A 14,134-nucleotide genomic window follows, 5' to 3' on the forward strand; every position below is an offset into this window, starting at 1 on the left:
CTGAAACTCGCTGGGGTGGAAAGCTGCCCCCAGATTAAAAGGTGAGAAAAAGCTTGCAGGTGTTGTCAGACTTTCACCTGTGAAACACTGCAGTGGCACAAGGGAGCTCCTGCGCCACAGCAAAGATATGGTGACTGAATGTGGCAGCTAAACCGCTTCAATGCCAAACTGAACATGTTTCCTTAAAGCACTACTGGTTAACCACTGGCAGCATACTGCATCTCAGCGGAAGAGTAACAGGCAAGAAGCAGTAACTTCTTATAATGAAATAGCTGTTTTCCAAGTAGATGGCTAATGGTGAGACATAACATCACCAGACAAGGCAGCAACAGTTTCTGGATCCAGATGGGCAAAGCTAAAAACAACTGATGTCTTGCACTCCATCCCCTTCCTTCGGAGAGAAAGGGTGGGAAATGACATAGCAATCTTTACCTTGTAAGGAACAAATAGGCAATTATCAGTGATTATCAGTACGTGGTATGAATACATAAACTATACCCTTTATTCTAACTAGAAATGGACTTTCTCTCTTGTTAGCATTATGTGGTCCTTGATTATCTTTCAACTATAAAGCTAACATTTGTTAATGCAGGAAGCTCTACATGATAAACAAAACGTTCCAAAATCTCTGCAATGGGAAATGTAGGTCTGATCTGAAGATAGGCCAAATATCCTGAGGGATCAGAAATTCCCACTTTAGTGACAGCCTGCTTAACGGGCTGTGAGTCATTTCTGAAATGCAAACTTTAGAGGTTCAGAGTGACACCCCCAAAGCCTCCGGCCCCCCAGCTACCCATCTGCATGCCTGGAGATGGAAAGCAGCCAGGACGGCAGAAGCCCAGATGCTCTGTGGCAGGTCGTCCGCTAAAAAATGGGGATCCCAAGGGACGAGCTCCTTGTTAAAATGTCCAGGAGGTCTGGCTCTCTCACAGCCAGCTGCCTATCTGGAAATGGTTTGCCAGGCCATTTCTGACCATGTCTAATTCATTTATGACTCCAAGTTTTGGACTGTAAGGGAAGTCTGCGTGTACAATTTTCAGAAGTTGAATTATGACTGAGCAATAGAGTTTTTTAATAGAAAAGAAGAGAATCATTAAGCTGAAAGGCTTTCCCCTGTGAGGCAAGGAGGCATCAACCTTGTGGATTCTCTCATGTCAAAATTCAGAGTTGCTTTCAGAGAGTTGCCAAAAGGCAGGTAGTTGCCCCAGGGAAGGGGAAAGCAAAGTGACTGTGGTCAATACCATGGTGGACAGTGGCCAGCAGAGGTGTGCAAAGATCGGTGTTCTCTGGCAAACATCTTGAAGTTGTGAAAGACAAAACAAGCATGTTCCCCCCACCACCACCTTCTTTTTCTCTATTCTTTTCATGTCAAGGAAGACTAAAGCATGCCCTACTTTCACTAGAAACGGTTTTGTTAAACAGGCTGATAGAGACCCACGTGGAAACATCTGTATTGATGTTAGTCTGTAACTAGTTATGTCATCCTCTCCCCAGCAGTCAACAATGTGCTGTTTTGATCACTTCTGGATCATTTTGTCTGAACTCATCGCTCTGTCAGAGACAGGAACATGCGGCTTACTTGCTCAGCACTGGTTTCTCATCATTCACTGGAATGACCTTTACTGAAATGGTTCTGAGGACTTTATGTTTCCCATCTGATAGCTGGATTGTGAAGCTGTCAGTGAGGTTTTCCGAATTGTCGTGCATGTACATCAGCTTCATTCCTACAGAAGGTGTGGGAGGAAAAAAAATAAGAGAAAGAGAGAGGGAGAGAGAGAGAGAGAGACATGGAAAGAACATATAAATCTGACTCCTGCAAAATCTCTCAAATCATTTCACTCTGCTTCCACCACCCTTCTTCCATCTCCCCTCCCCATATGCCCTGGTCACAGGAAGCTTGTTTCAGCTATCAGAAGATGAGCTTGGTAAGACGCTGCTGTTCATTAACCTAACAACATGCTATTGACTCCAGCCTGACCTGATTAAGGAGTGACTCTCTTCACAAAAGGGTCTCTGTCAGTCTGAAAAATGCACATTTCTTCTACTGTCCTCATTCCAATTCATTTTAACAGGGACCATATAATGGGCGAGAGTATCAGGCAACACTTTTCTGTGCCTTAAATAATCCTCAGGGACCTTTAAATAAGCCTTGGGGAGGACAGCTGGTCTTGTGGCTATGACCATGGACAATAGATGATCTAGGCTGGAGGCGGCTTGGTCACCATTATGGACAAGAAAAGAGAAAAGCCAAGCAATTGGAAGAGAATCAAAAACAGGACTTGGGAAGGCTGAGGAATTTGAGGGGGGACACAGATTTCGAAGGTTCGTGTTAGACAGACAGAGAGGAGAAAAATATTTCCTTGGGTTTTGAGGGCTGAACTGCAACCCGAGTGACAGGATTGAATTCATGTCCTTCTTTATATTGATTCCATATTTCACTAAATGGGCACAGTCTAGAAGAATCCACCATATCCTTGGCAGTGTTAAATATACTTTTTGATTACATGTACTTGAAAGAGCTTTGCTGCTTTGAAACCTTTGAAAAGCAGGTTAACTTATGCTAAGCTGTAGACCTCCAGTTCACACCTGTATTATTAAGTATATGAAGGTATGATGAACACATATATTGCAGCCTTCCAATATATAAAGGAGGCTCACAGATAGAGAGAGACTTTCTACCAATGCCTGTAGTGACAGGAAAAGGTGCAAGGGTTTTAAAACCAAAGAGAGCAGGTTCATATTGGACATAAGGAAAAAATCCTTAACAATAAGGGTGGTGAGGCACTGGAACAGGTTGCCCAGAGACGCTGTGAATGCCCCATCCCTGGAAGTGTTCAAGGCCAGGCTGGATGGGGCTTTGCACAACCTGGTCTAGTGGGAGGCGTCCCGGCTCATGACAGAGGGGTTAGAACTCGATGATCCTTAAAGGTCCCTTCCAACCCAAACCATTCTATAGTTCTACGATCACTCTATTCTGTGATCATTTAGAGCAATATTTATTCCCATTATCAATTAATGTGTCTTTAAATCAGTCTGTCTCTGTTCCAGATGCTGTCAAACATTTGAAATCTGTTTGCTGATATGTTACTATATTTGTTTTATTTTTTCAGGGCAGGTGGCGTCCCTAGGCATATTACTACCCTTTCTGACTTGTAGGCCTCTCAGAGTGATTTTATTGACAGTTCCTAAAATCAGTGTATAACATGAGCATTAAATAAATAAACTTCTATTCCTAAACATTGTCTTGGAAATACACATAAGGTAAATGAATAAATAAGTGGTGAAGGTTTCTCACTGTGCCCCCTTGCCTCATTAAAAGAATGAAAGACCAATGTCAGAAGAATGCTGCTCCTACCGTTCTTCAGTAGCTCCATGGAAAAGTCATGAACAAGCAACCCGTGGCTGTGGTGGTCGTGGTTAATTAACTGTTTATAGTGTAGAATATCATTGCCATGAACTCCATTAATAAGGAATCCATGCCAGGGTCTCTGCACAACCCCAAATACCAAATGGTCTTGAGGCACATCCAGATCAACTGCGTTGATAACAGAGAGATCCAGCTCTTTCATTGCCCCCTCTTGAACCTGAACATGAAAGAAAAAAATGTTCAATTCTTTTACATACAAAGAGATTAAAGAATTTTAGCATGTTTTCCTAAGCAGGGTCTTTTTGTGTATGAGTGTATCTCTTTGGTTCCTCCACCCCTTCCCCAAAGGCTTTTGAACCATCAACTGATTTCAACCTGTTTAAGGGACATCATAGAGTAGTAAATGGTTACAGTGATCAAAAGAGAAGGTGAGATAAGGAGTTCATATAATAGTAAAGCTTTTAGGTGAGTAAACTTCATATTAAGTGCTAGGGAATGCACAGAGGAAAAAGCCTTTAAATACATAAATATGTATAAAAATATGGATATATATATACACACACACACACATACACGCACTTTTTACTTTACAGGAAGATAAGCTTACACTGCTCTAGCATGGTGATCACAGAATTATTATTTATATTAAAAGCAGTCTTCAGAGAAGGGAGAGGTTATGCCAGGAACACAAGAAATCTCTACAAAAGGTTATGAAAGGCTCTTGAAAAACCAGAAGAAGCATAAAGATCTTTCTGCTTTATAGATAACTAATTTGTTTAAAAATTTGACCCTTTTTTTTACTTAACTGCAAGTTACAGAATCACAGAATCATAGAATGATAGGTGTTGGAAGGGACCTCTGGAGATCATCTAATCCAGCCTCCCTGTCAGAGCAGGGTCACCTACAGCAGGTTGCACAGGACAGCGTCCAGACGGGTTTTGAATGTCTCCAGCGTGGGATCCTCCACAACCTCTCTGGGCAGCCTGTGCCAGTGCTCTGCCACCCTCAAAGTAAAGAAGTTTCTCCTCACATTTAGATGGAACTTCCTATGTTCAAGTGTGTGCCCGTTACTTCTTGTGCTATCACTGGGCACCACTGAAAAAAAGACTGTTCCCATCTACCTGGCACCCTTCCTTTAAGTATTTGTAAGTATTGATAAGATCCACTCTCAGTCTTCTCCAGACTAAAAAAACCCAAGTCCCTCAGCCTTTCCTCATAGGAAAGATGCTCCAGTCCCCTAATCATCTTTGTAGCCCTTTGCTGGACCCTCTTCAGCAGTTCCCTGTCCTTCTTGAACTGGGGACCCCAGAACTGGACACAATACTCCAGATGCAGCCTCACCAGGGGAAGGTGAGGGGAAGGATGACCTCCCTTGACCTGCTGGCCACATGCTTCTTGATGCACCCCAGGATGCCATTGGCCTTCTTGGCCACCAGAGCACATTGCTGGCTCATGGTCATGGTTACCAAACAGAGTTGTGTACTGCTCCAGTCCCACTGAAGCACTGACTTAAAGGTTTACATGGGATTTAACTGGACTGTTTCATGAACTAGGCTGAACTACACAAAGTAAGGGAAAGATGCAGAGGAACAGGTGTCAGAACAATGTTCTTATATTAAAAAGCATTTTCTGGTATAAAATAATTATTTGACAGGCATTTTGACTCTTTCCTTACGGTAATATTCCTTGCTATGAATTCTGGGACTTCATCATTGATTGGCTTGATCAGCACGAAAAATGGAGTCTCTGCTGAGCGATGCAGCCCATCGGTGACATAAAGTACAAAGTGGTCTGCTGTTGGCTCCATTCGCATGTGCCTGGCTTGTACATAGTTTATGTTCAGGGCTTTCAGGTGCTTCAGCTTAAACGAAGCTAGAGATTTTAAAGAGATGATGGGTTAGCACAATCTTTTCCTGCCTTTTGCTCTTGCATGTCATAAAAAAATCTGAAACTCCATCTTTCCTCAGTGAACAAATAACTTGGACTTTGTAAGTTTTCAGTCATTTTTTGGCTGAAAGAGTTACACTGCACATTTTACCACTGGACACATGCCCCTCCCATTAAATAAAAATGCATCCTTCTGCATCTTGTGCGACGGTGCAACCTCATATTTCTCTGCTCAGTCTGCAGAACTAAGCCCAAATAAAAAGACCCAAATAACAGGTGGGAAAAGTTCTGAGATCTAAGCAATTACGTTGATGGATGTTTGACTGACAGACCAGGAAAACGGTGACCAGAAGGCTCAGCAATTTTGGGTGTCCAGCTGGAGGCACAGGTAAAAGCTGGTAGCGTTACAGAGCATGCCACAATCTGTTCTGCTGAGGATAAAACTGCCTTAAAACATTTGAAGGTGGACAAGGGAGGAGACCCAGGTCAACCACTGTCTCTATTGCTTTTGTAATTTTGCCTCGGACACTAAGATGGGACCCAGGCTTTTCAAATTCTCAGCTACAGCATTTAATTGTCAGAAGTATACGTGAAGGGACGTGTGGGAGCCTTGCCTGGGAGAGTGAAGGGGGAGACAGAGAGAGCACATTAATGTCTCATATCACCACTTCTAATAGATTGCAGCTGGAATGCATAAACCAAGGATTGGCTTATTTACTTCAACTGCCAATTCTTCACATTTGCAGAGCTGTGGTCTCCCTTTGAACTCCTCCCACACAGTCCCACTGCTCTTCATTTGCCAGCACCTGCCTTCCTTAATAAGCCCATATTAATGCAAACACCTGCAGCTACTTCAGCAGAGCCCACCACATAGCCCTCCACCAGTGCTCTGTATTTCATCTGCTTGATTACCGTACGCTGTTTAGACTTACCGACACTTATACCAATGTTGCTCTTCTCAAACCCAGGAGAAGGCAATACATTTTCAATGTAACCAAACTGGGGAGGAGAAACCAAGACAAACTCTAAGTCATCTGCAGTGGTGTCAGGATCAGTGGCAAACAAATGGTTGGTGGTCAGGGCTGCTGAGGAGCCCTCCTCCACCACAAACCTTGCACCTGCACACAAACAATATGATAAGCATTATTGCTTTGTTGTCTTATTTTACTGTTGTTTTTGTTAACAAGAACGGAAATGATAACTAAGAGTGGAAAGACAACAAATACTGTGTTACTGGAGGGAGTTTGGTTCAGGTTTTTTTTTTCTGTGCTTACACCATCAACTCTACTTTTGCCATCGTGTAAGTAGAGAGGAAGGGGATCATTAAATTATTTTACTGGTAAGTTATTAGGTATGGTTGATGTGCTGCTCAAAATCAGTTGTTACCTCTGTTTGTCAGAGCATTAATTACATGAGAGCTGTTACGAATTGCTCATAATGAACAATTTTTCATGCATCGCTGCTTAATTTCCCTGCTGGGACAATGCTTCATTTCCAGAACATTACTTGGGTGAGAGCCTGCAAATTACAAAACTACTCATACATATGCTTAAATATTCCCTGAGATACATAGCATATACGTGATGCTTACAAACAAATGACATTGAAAAAGACAAGCATACAGAAAACATACCTTTGAAATGTATACTACAGACCTCATCCAAAGCCCAGGAAGTCAATGGAAATTTCACACAATGGACTGTTGTTGGACTAAATGTACATTGCAAGCACTATTTCCATTTTAATTGAGTATTTTTGATCCTGAAGAGTACTAGTGAAAATGTCCCTTCACATCTATTAATTTAATCTGTTACATATATAGCCTAGATTTGTCTTTATTCACTAACAGAATTAAATATAGCTAATAAAAGATTCTCTCCCATTATATAAGGGCCAGAGTCTAAATTTCTGTTGTATACTTTGCATCCAAAGGTAGATAGATATTTATGTTTATATAAACCTGACAATTTTCTGGACCTAAGTTCAGTTTACGGACAAGATATCGATCACTTTTACTCAGACACAGCTTACACATGCTGCAATGGACATCTATAGATGGAGGGGAGCAGATTTGAGCACTCTTATCTTGAACCGCATGATTTAAACGTGCAGCTGAAAAGCCACTAGAATTACTCATAGTTGCACCTACAGCTGAATTTGGTGGTTGCACCAAAAGAAAAAAAAATATTGACGGAAATTCTGATCTAAAACTTTTGTACACTTATCTCAGCTGACTCTTTCTGATGCTAAAAAAACAAATAAACAAAACCCCTGAGCCTTTAGCCATCACAGAACTGCATAGCCCACATTGTAATGCTATAGTGAGAGGAAGCTTTCACCAGTTGCAATTGATGGAGGCTGGTTGTCCACAGGAAATATAGTGATGTTAAGATCATATACTGGAAATGGATCATGAAGCGGAACTGGAGGAGGAAGAGGTCCATCATAACAGCAGTCTTTCACATCTAGGCCAGCCTCACCATCAGAGACAATGAAGGTTAAGATCTCAATGGAAGGAGTCAGGCCAATCTCCCCACCTGGAAAAAATGTTGCAGTTCAGGAGAAATTTTTTTCCAAAACTTCATGAAGAATAATTTTGTACCGTGCAAGGACAGTCTGCAGTCCTTCAAAGTCAGAGGATGAAGACAGACAAAAACAGCAAAATGACTAGAATTCTTAATTCTGCCTGGTGGGGGTGCTGTTTGGTTAGGGATTTGGTTTGTTGTTCGTAATTCATTTTAACTATCTTACTTCTATTCTAGAATAAAAGGGTGTAGAAAAATATATTACCAAGTTAGTATTACTAATGTTTATAATATTATTATTGTGATGTCATAATATTATATAGTAATTGTAATAAAATTGTTAATGGTCCTCATGATTCTGTTCTTTGTGCACTAAGGCATATGCAAAATGTACATTTGTGCAGAAAGGCAGGCTTTTTCTGCATACCTTCTTGAAGACTGTAGGAAAAGATCTTTCTTTTTGTATTCTCTCTATGGCAAGTGGTAATTTCCATGCACTTCCAGAATAAAACTTTTTTGCATACCAAGAAATGCATGTATTCCTATATGCCTCTTATCCCTACAAAATGGACTATAGCAAGGGCTGTGCTTTGATACTGCACTGTAGATTATGCCTACATGTAATCACGTTTAAAATGTGGGCTGATACAGGACAGGACTGGGAACGGCCTCCCCTTGCAAGAAGCATCTGTGGCTGAGTGTATTGCAGTTCTCAGCACTTCTGGCAGCCTGCGTCTTGCATTGCTACTGGATATTGCTAATAAGCTGCCTGCAAACGAAGGGCAGTGACTCCCACCCTCTCTTGCAATATCCACTGGCAGCACATTTAGCATGTAGAAATTTGGGAATGCGAAACACAGGCACTGCACCCTTGAAGGTCAGTTTCTGCCCTTCATTGCCTCTGCAAAAAAACACTGCCATAGAAATAATGTTCCTGGTATCTTCAGGATGCTGAAGAAAAGTTTGTTATGGCTGGCCATAATCAAGTACTACCTTCTCTTCTCAAATACCAGCTGTTCACATTAGACAGTGCCAAGCTTGAAAATATCACATATATTCTCCATGCTCGCACAAAATTACAGACTAATTACACAGAAACCCAGAGCCTTTGAAAATACAGACTAATTCTGTCATCAGAGATGTAGAAAAGAGAACCCCTTTAATGCAAATGAAAGGACCAAATTAAGTAGGGAAGGGGGTTAACCAGCCCTTGATTTCTGTGAGTACTTAAAAAAAAAAAAAAAAGTATTTTTTTTATTTTAAAGATAGAACCAAAAATAACATCTTTGTGGTACTGTGTTCTCTTGAAGAAAATCTGAACATCATTTATCGTGTGGTACAGAAAGACTGTAAGCTATCCAAAAGTGCATATTCATCTAGATTGTAAAGGCAAGCAAAGAGGTACCTTAGGTTGTTAGTAGTTTTCTATTAAAACTAGGCATTGTCATTTACAGCGTTACATGATTTTATCTAACCATGACTATGGAAAAAGGTCAAAGTCTTTTTTTTAATGTCATGAAACAAATAAAAAGACTCTATTTTGTACCTAATTTAATCATAATTTGCCAAAATGGCCAAAGATATTTTATCAGCAACAGTGAAAGAGATCCTCCAGGATTATGATGCTTTCATCTACTCGTTCTAATATAATTTTGAGTTCAAACAGGGATTTGGAGAACACATTAAAACATTTGGTAGTTGTATGTCTTTTGAAGGCAGCTTACTTTTTCCCCCAGTCACAACACATATGGTTTCTGAGCAGTTTCTGCTCTGTTCCTGCAAAGATTATATGGACTCAGGTTAAAATTTTGTGCCAAAAACTCTCTGACCACCTTCCAGTGTAATTCTGTCCTTAACTCACTTACCAGTGTGCTTATATGTAACTAAACCAGCAATGACATCAGCTTGGGAGAAACGATCCACAGCAATGCCAGCTTTCCTCACTATCCCGTGGTAGGGCTGTTGAGCCAGCATAAACATCAGTTTCATGTCATCACTGTCAGCATCTGTGGCATAAATGTACTCCGAGGAGAGGACCACTTCTTCACCCTCCAGGCACTGGAGCACAGGAACAAGGCCCGTTCGCATAACAGGTGGCTCGTCATTCACAGGCAACACCTAATCAGAAAAATAATTCAAGATCCTTTATTTTTCATTTCAGTGTAAACCTGTTCTTTTACTACACTGCTTTCCAGCCCAAACCAGAAGCATGGTGTCAGCGTCAGAGTACACTGAGCTCTCTCTCTGGACAAAATGAAACCAGCTGAATTAGGGTCACTCTTAAAATTCAAAGACAAAAGTAAAGCAAACTACATTATTGTAGCTTGAGAAAGAAAACTCACTCCCCATATTTAAGTACAGAGAGAACCATTCCAGACAGAACCCAAGCTAAAGGAAACACACATGCCTTTCAGGTAGTACAAGCCAAATCTCCTCTCCAGTTTGCCACGTAAACCCAAAACCTAGATTAGAAATAGATGCCTAACAAGTCCTTTATCTTCCAATTTACAAGGAAATGCAAAGACTTTTAGAAGTCAAGCTTTGCACTCTTCTACACAGGCAGTTTTTCTCAGAAATATGCAACACACTGACCTTGACCTGCAGGGTGAACTCTACAAAATGGATGCCATCTGTGGCTGCAAAGAGGACATCATCAGTGAGAGTCTCAGAACCATCATGCCGATACCTGTGGGGAAAAAAAAAAAAAAAAGAAAGAAAGCTACACAGACTTCACACAGACAAAGAAGTTGCACTTTTTGGTCATGCCAGACAACGTGGATCCCTCCCAATATAAAAAGCTGTTCCCTGTCCATCTAAGACTGCTGGTTGTGGATCAGAGTATCTTCAGAAGGCTTGTGGGATCTTCTACAGAAAGAAAACCCCTGAGATAAACCAGACATCAGCTGGGAAAAAGCTTTGACTGAGGCTTTGTCATCTATGTTCTGGCTGCTTGTGAGGTGTCTACCAAACACATACATCCTCCTGGCGGTAGGTGCCCTCTTTGGCTAACATCAGAACAGAGTCAGGGAGCTCTAATTCTGCATGTGTGTAGAAAGTCAAGGCTTGTTCTTGCCACGCATACAGCAGCAAAATTTTCATCTCCGGGTTAATCAGTGACAATACAGGTTTTCTTGTAAACTAGCCAGGTTTGATCAACACACAGCTTCCTTAAAAGAAAAAAGCTGGCAACTATTGCTTTCTTTGCAGGAAGTGCATGGCTGAATACTGAATTTGCCTCCTCATCTGCATGGGGCAGTGCTTTATAGAGACACCTATGTGCATCAGACATGGTCATGAGCTCCCACCTCCTGGCTACACAACAGCTCAGTTTCCACCATGACGATTGCAGTCCTAAGGCTCAGCCGGGAACCTTGGCCTGGAGCAGCCCTACCAGATCCGTGCTGTGGTGAGCATGGCTAGCTGTAGCCTCTATGCCTGGCACCATTTCACTGCAAAGCTTTCACCCATCCCACTGAGAGACTCAGCCACCACAAGAGCAAAATACAGCCACTCTTCTAACCTGATGGCCAGGGTACGCAGGTCCCCACAGGAAAGCCTGTCGCCTTCATTCATGGGAATGCCATCCAGCTCCACCACACCATGCTGAGGCTGTCTCCGCAGGAGGAGGAGGAGATGCTCCCGTTTCGTGTCCACATCGGAAATGAGAATGTGTCCGTCTGTCACATGGCTCAGGCCACCCTCTTCCACTCTCAAATGGCTTGTAAAAACCTGCATGGAAGAGAAGTGCTGAGCTCTCTTTTCTACTGCACCTCCAAACACACACCAAACAGGGCAATTTCAATTTGCTCTGGTATAAGGACATGTGACACCTTAAAAACAAGGCTGTACTCTTTTCTGCTGTGTTAATAACCTAAGGAATGTACTAACAGTAGGCCCTAATACGTGCAGCCCAGTCCTGATCCCATTCATGGAGGCTCATGGCCTTCATAGGCAATAGGCAACACGAAGAGGAACGATGCAGTTTTGGTAACCAGGATGACATAAGTATTTTTCTGCAGCCACCTAGATGCTGAAGGTAGACCTCAGCTTATTTAGCACAAAAAATCAGCTTGCACACACACCAGACTTTACCTGCCACTTCAGTCCCAATGCAGGCTATGTGCAAGACACTGAAAACCTGATCCCAAGGAAGGTTTATTTTTAATTTCAGTCAGATCAAGACATCTCTGCATTTCTGTTTTTACCCAAAGCCATTTCCAAGTCCTTCTCTCTCACCCTTACTACCGTCTTACCTCTGGGGCTTGATTGTCCACAGGAAGAATTGTAATATTGAAGCAGATCCCGTACAAAGTGCCACCATGCTGATTGCTGACGGAAAAAATAAACTGGACTTGCTGAGGTTCAGGCCCGATGTCCTGCAGCGGTGGCATGTAGGCAACTTTCATGTAGTTCACAGCATGCTGCAAAAAGAGAAGAGGGGTGCAGGTAAGAAGAGATAATGGGAATAGCCATAATTGAGGACATTAGGAACCTTTCTCATCTCCTGTTTATATGTTATCCAAACTACCAAAATTAATTTCAGAAACTTTGCACGTATTCTTTAGCTGGCATTATTATACTGGCAATACCTTGATTAAATGCATCTTCAGCTACAAATCAGGTGAGCACAGGTTCAAATACTCAAACCTGTAGCAAAAAATACAGATGTGCTTTATAAGTGATAATAGAGGCAATGGCCTTACCTTCGTGATGGAGCCCTTTAAGAATGCTGCTCCCAGGGCCTTTTCTAACTGTGACTTTAAAATAAATGATTCATCAAAGCATAGCTTTTGATGTAACATCTCTCATAGCAGCTGAATTTGCCCTCGACAGTATGAATAAACTGCACGCCCTGTCTACCCAGGTGAGGGCAGGCTGGTGAAAGAGGCTAAAATAATCACCAAAATCTTTAATCCAGACACCTATATTAGGCACATGATTAAGGAATTTTAGGCTCAGAGTTCTCATTATGGTATCGCAATGGTCACCATTACGAAATCTTAACCATATAGCAAGATTTAAAACAGGGCACTTTACTAATATTCGTTAAGACTTCTGTCAAACCACAGAAACATGAAAACTGAGAAACAAAATTCTGAAAAAGGCTTGTTCCCACCTGTACCAAATTGATAGGTGGAGACACTGAGAAGCAGCAGGAAATTGTCATGGCCTCATTTCCACATTTTGTGTATTTTTTCCTTCCTCTTACCATCATGCTGGAGACAAATTCAGCCTACCCTAAGCCCCTTCTGATTTCAGGAAAGTTATGTTTACATATTGCAGAACAGAAGCATGATGGAAATTTGTTTCAAAAGCTGGAATTGAATTAACGAAGCTTTGAGCTTCTTAAGCAGAACTTGTGATAGTACTGCTCCTTATTTTTCACCTCTTGTTTTCCTGTAAAAAAGAGGCTGTACACTTGTAACTTTTTAAATTGTTTAGAACTGGTTATGGTATCAGGTAACATAACAAACCTGAGTAAATGACCGCAGTGCAAGAGCAGTGGGATCCTTCACCAGCTTGGGGATAGTGTCCACCATAAACAGCTTCCCAGCATCTGAGTGGCTGTACAAAAATACGTACATCACATCGTGGTTAGCAATACTGAAGAACAGGAAAAACGACAGTCACATAGCTCAGTCTTGCATTTCAGACTAACTTGCCACTCCCAACTGCATTGTAGGGCAAAACTTTTTTCTTTCTTCTATCCTTGTTATTCATCTGAACGTTATCACAGAAGATTGACCACAGGAAATGATTTTCAGGACGGTCATGAAAAATCATTGTGTACCTTGTAAGCAAGCTCTGGGTTTGCTACAAGTGTGTCTCTGCACACCCCAGACGCCATTTACACCACTTGCGAGTCTAGTCCATCACATTCTTATTACTTGCACACCTGCATTTAATGTTGCATAGAAAAATAAATTGTTTCTGGTTTTCACGCATCTTATAAACTCCTGAAACGAACAGGTTTCCAGCAAGCCAGCTTTCCAACAGCAGCAACCAGAAAACTTGATAACCGTGTAGCTATTTGACTGAATAAGGGAACAGCCTAAACATCTTTCTCCCCCAGCTGCACACTGATCCTCTGTTGCTTGAGGTCAGAATTGAAAGTGTTGATGTTCAGTTTAAACCATACAATGGCTGGATTTTAAACTTTTCTATTTAGCAAATTGCTGCTGATGCTGTCATGAATTTACCAAATGGTGAAACAGCATCAGTGACATGTAAACTGCTACTACACACATTCATCCCATACTTCTATTGCCCTCCAAACCCGTTCTGCCTGCATTCTGCTCCACAAGTTCCTGGTCCAGGACCAGGAGTCCTTCACAGTGCTATGGTAATAATACAT

The 14,134-nt window shown here is 41.7% G+C and overlaps 1 protein-coding gene across 1 annotated transcript in view; it reads right to left on the minus strand.

The window, feature by feature from the left end:
- The window catches only part of LOC104292161 (FRAS1-related extracellular matrix protein 1-like), a 45,980-nt gene that overhangs the window by 15,309 nt on the left and 16,537 nt on the right, over positions 1 to 14,134 (minus strand). Inside the window, exons 11-20 of the mRNA XM_009891497.1 lie at positions 13,254 to 13,344; positions 12,033 to 12,200; positions 11,300 to 11,508; positions 10,372 to 10,465; positions 9,645 to 9,897; positions 7,594 to 7,791; positions 6,187 to 6,372; positions 5,043 to 5,239; positions 3,356 to 3,584; positions 1,580 to 1,724 (exon numbers count right to left, since the gene is read on the minus strand). Of these exons, the coding sequence (XP_009889799.1) occupies positions 1,580 to 1,724; positions 3,356 to 3,584; positions 5,043 to 5,239; positions 6,187 to 6,372; positions 7,594 to 7,791; positions 9,645 to 9,897; positions 10,372 to 10,465; positions 11,300 to 11,508; positions 12,033 to 12,200; positions 13,254 to 13,344 (1,770 nt within the window). The remainder of the gene's footprint in view (positions 1 to 1,579; positions 1,725 to 3,355; positions 3,585 to 5,042; positions 5,240 to 6,186; positions 6,373 to 7,593; positions 7,792 to 9,644; positions 9,898 to 10,371; positions 10,466 to 11,299; positions 11,509 to 12,032; positions 12,201 to 13,253; positions 13,345 to 14,134) is intronic.

The sequence above is a fragment of the Charadrius vociferus genome, unplaced genomic scaffold, assembly GCF_000708025.1.
Source record: "Charadrius vociferus isolate BGI_N301 unplaced genomic scaffold, ASM70802v2 scaffold198, whole genome shotgun sequence".
NCBI classification, from domain to species: Eukaryota; Metazoa; Chordata; class Aves; order Charadriiformes; family Charadriidae; genus Charadrius; species Charadrius vociferus.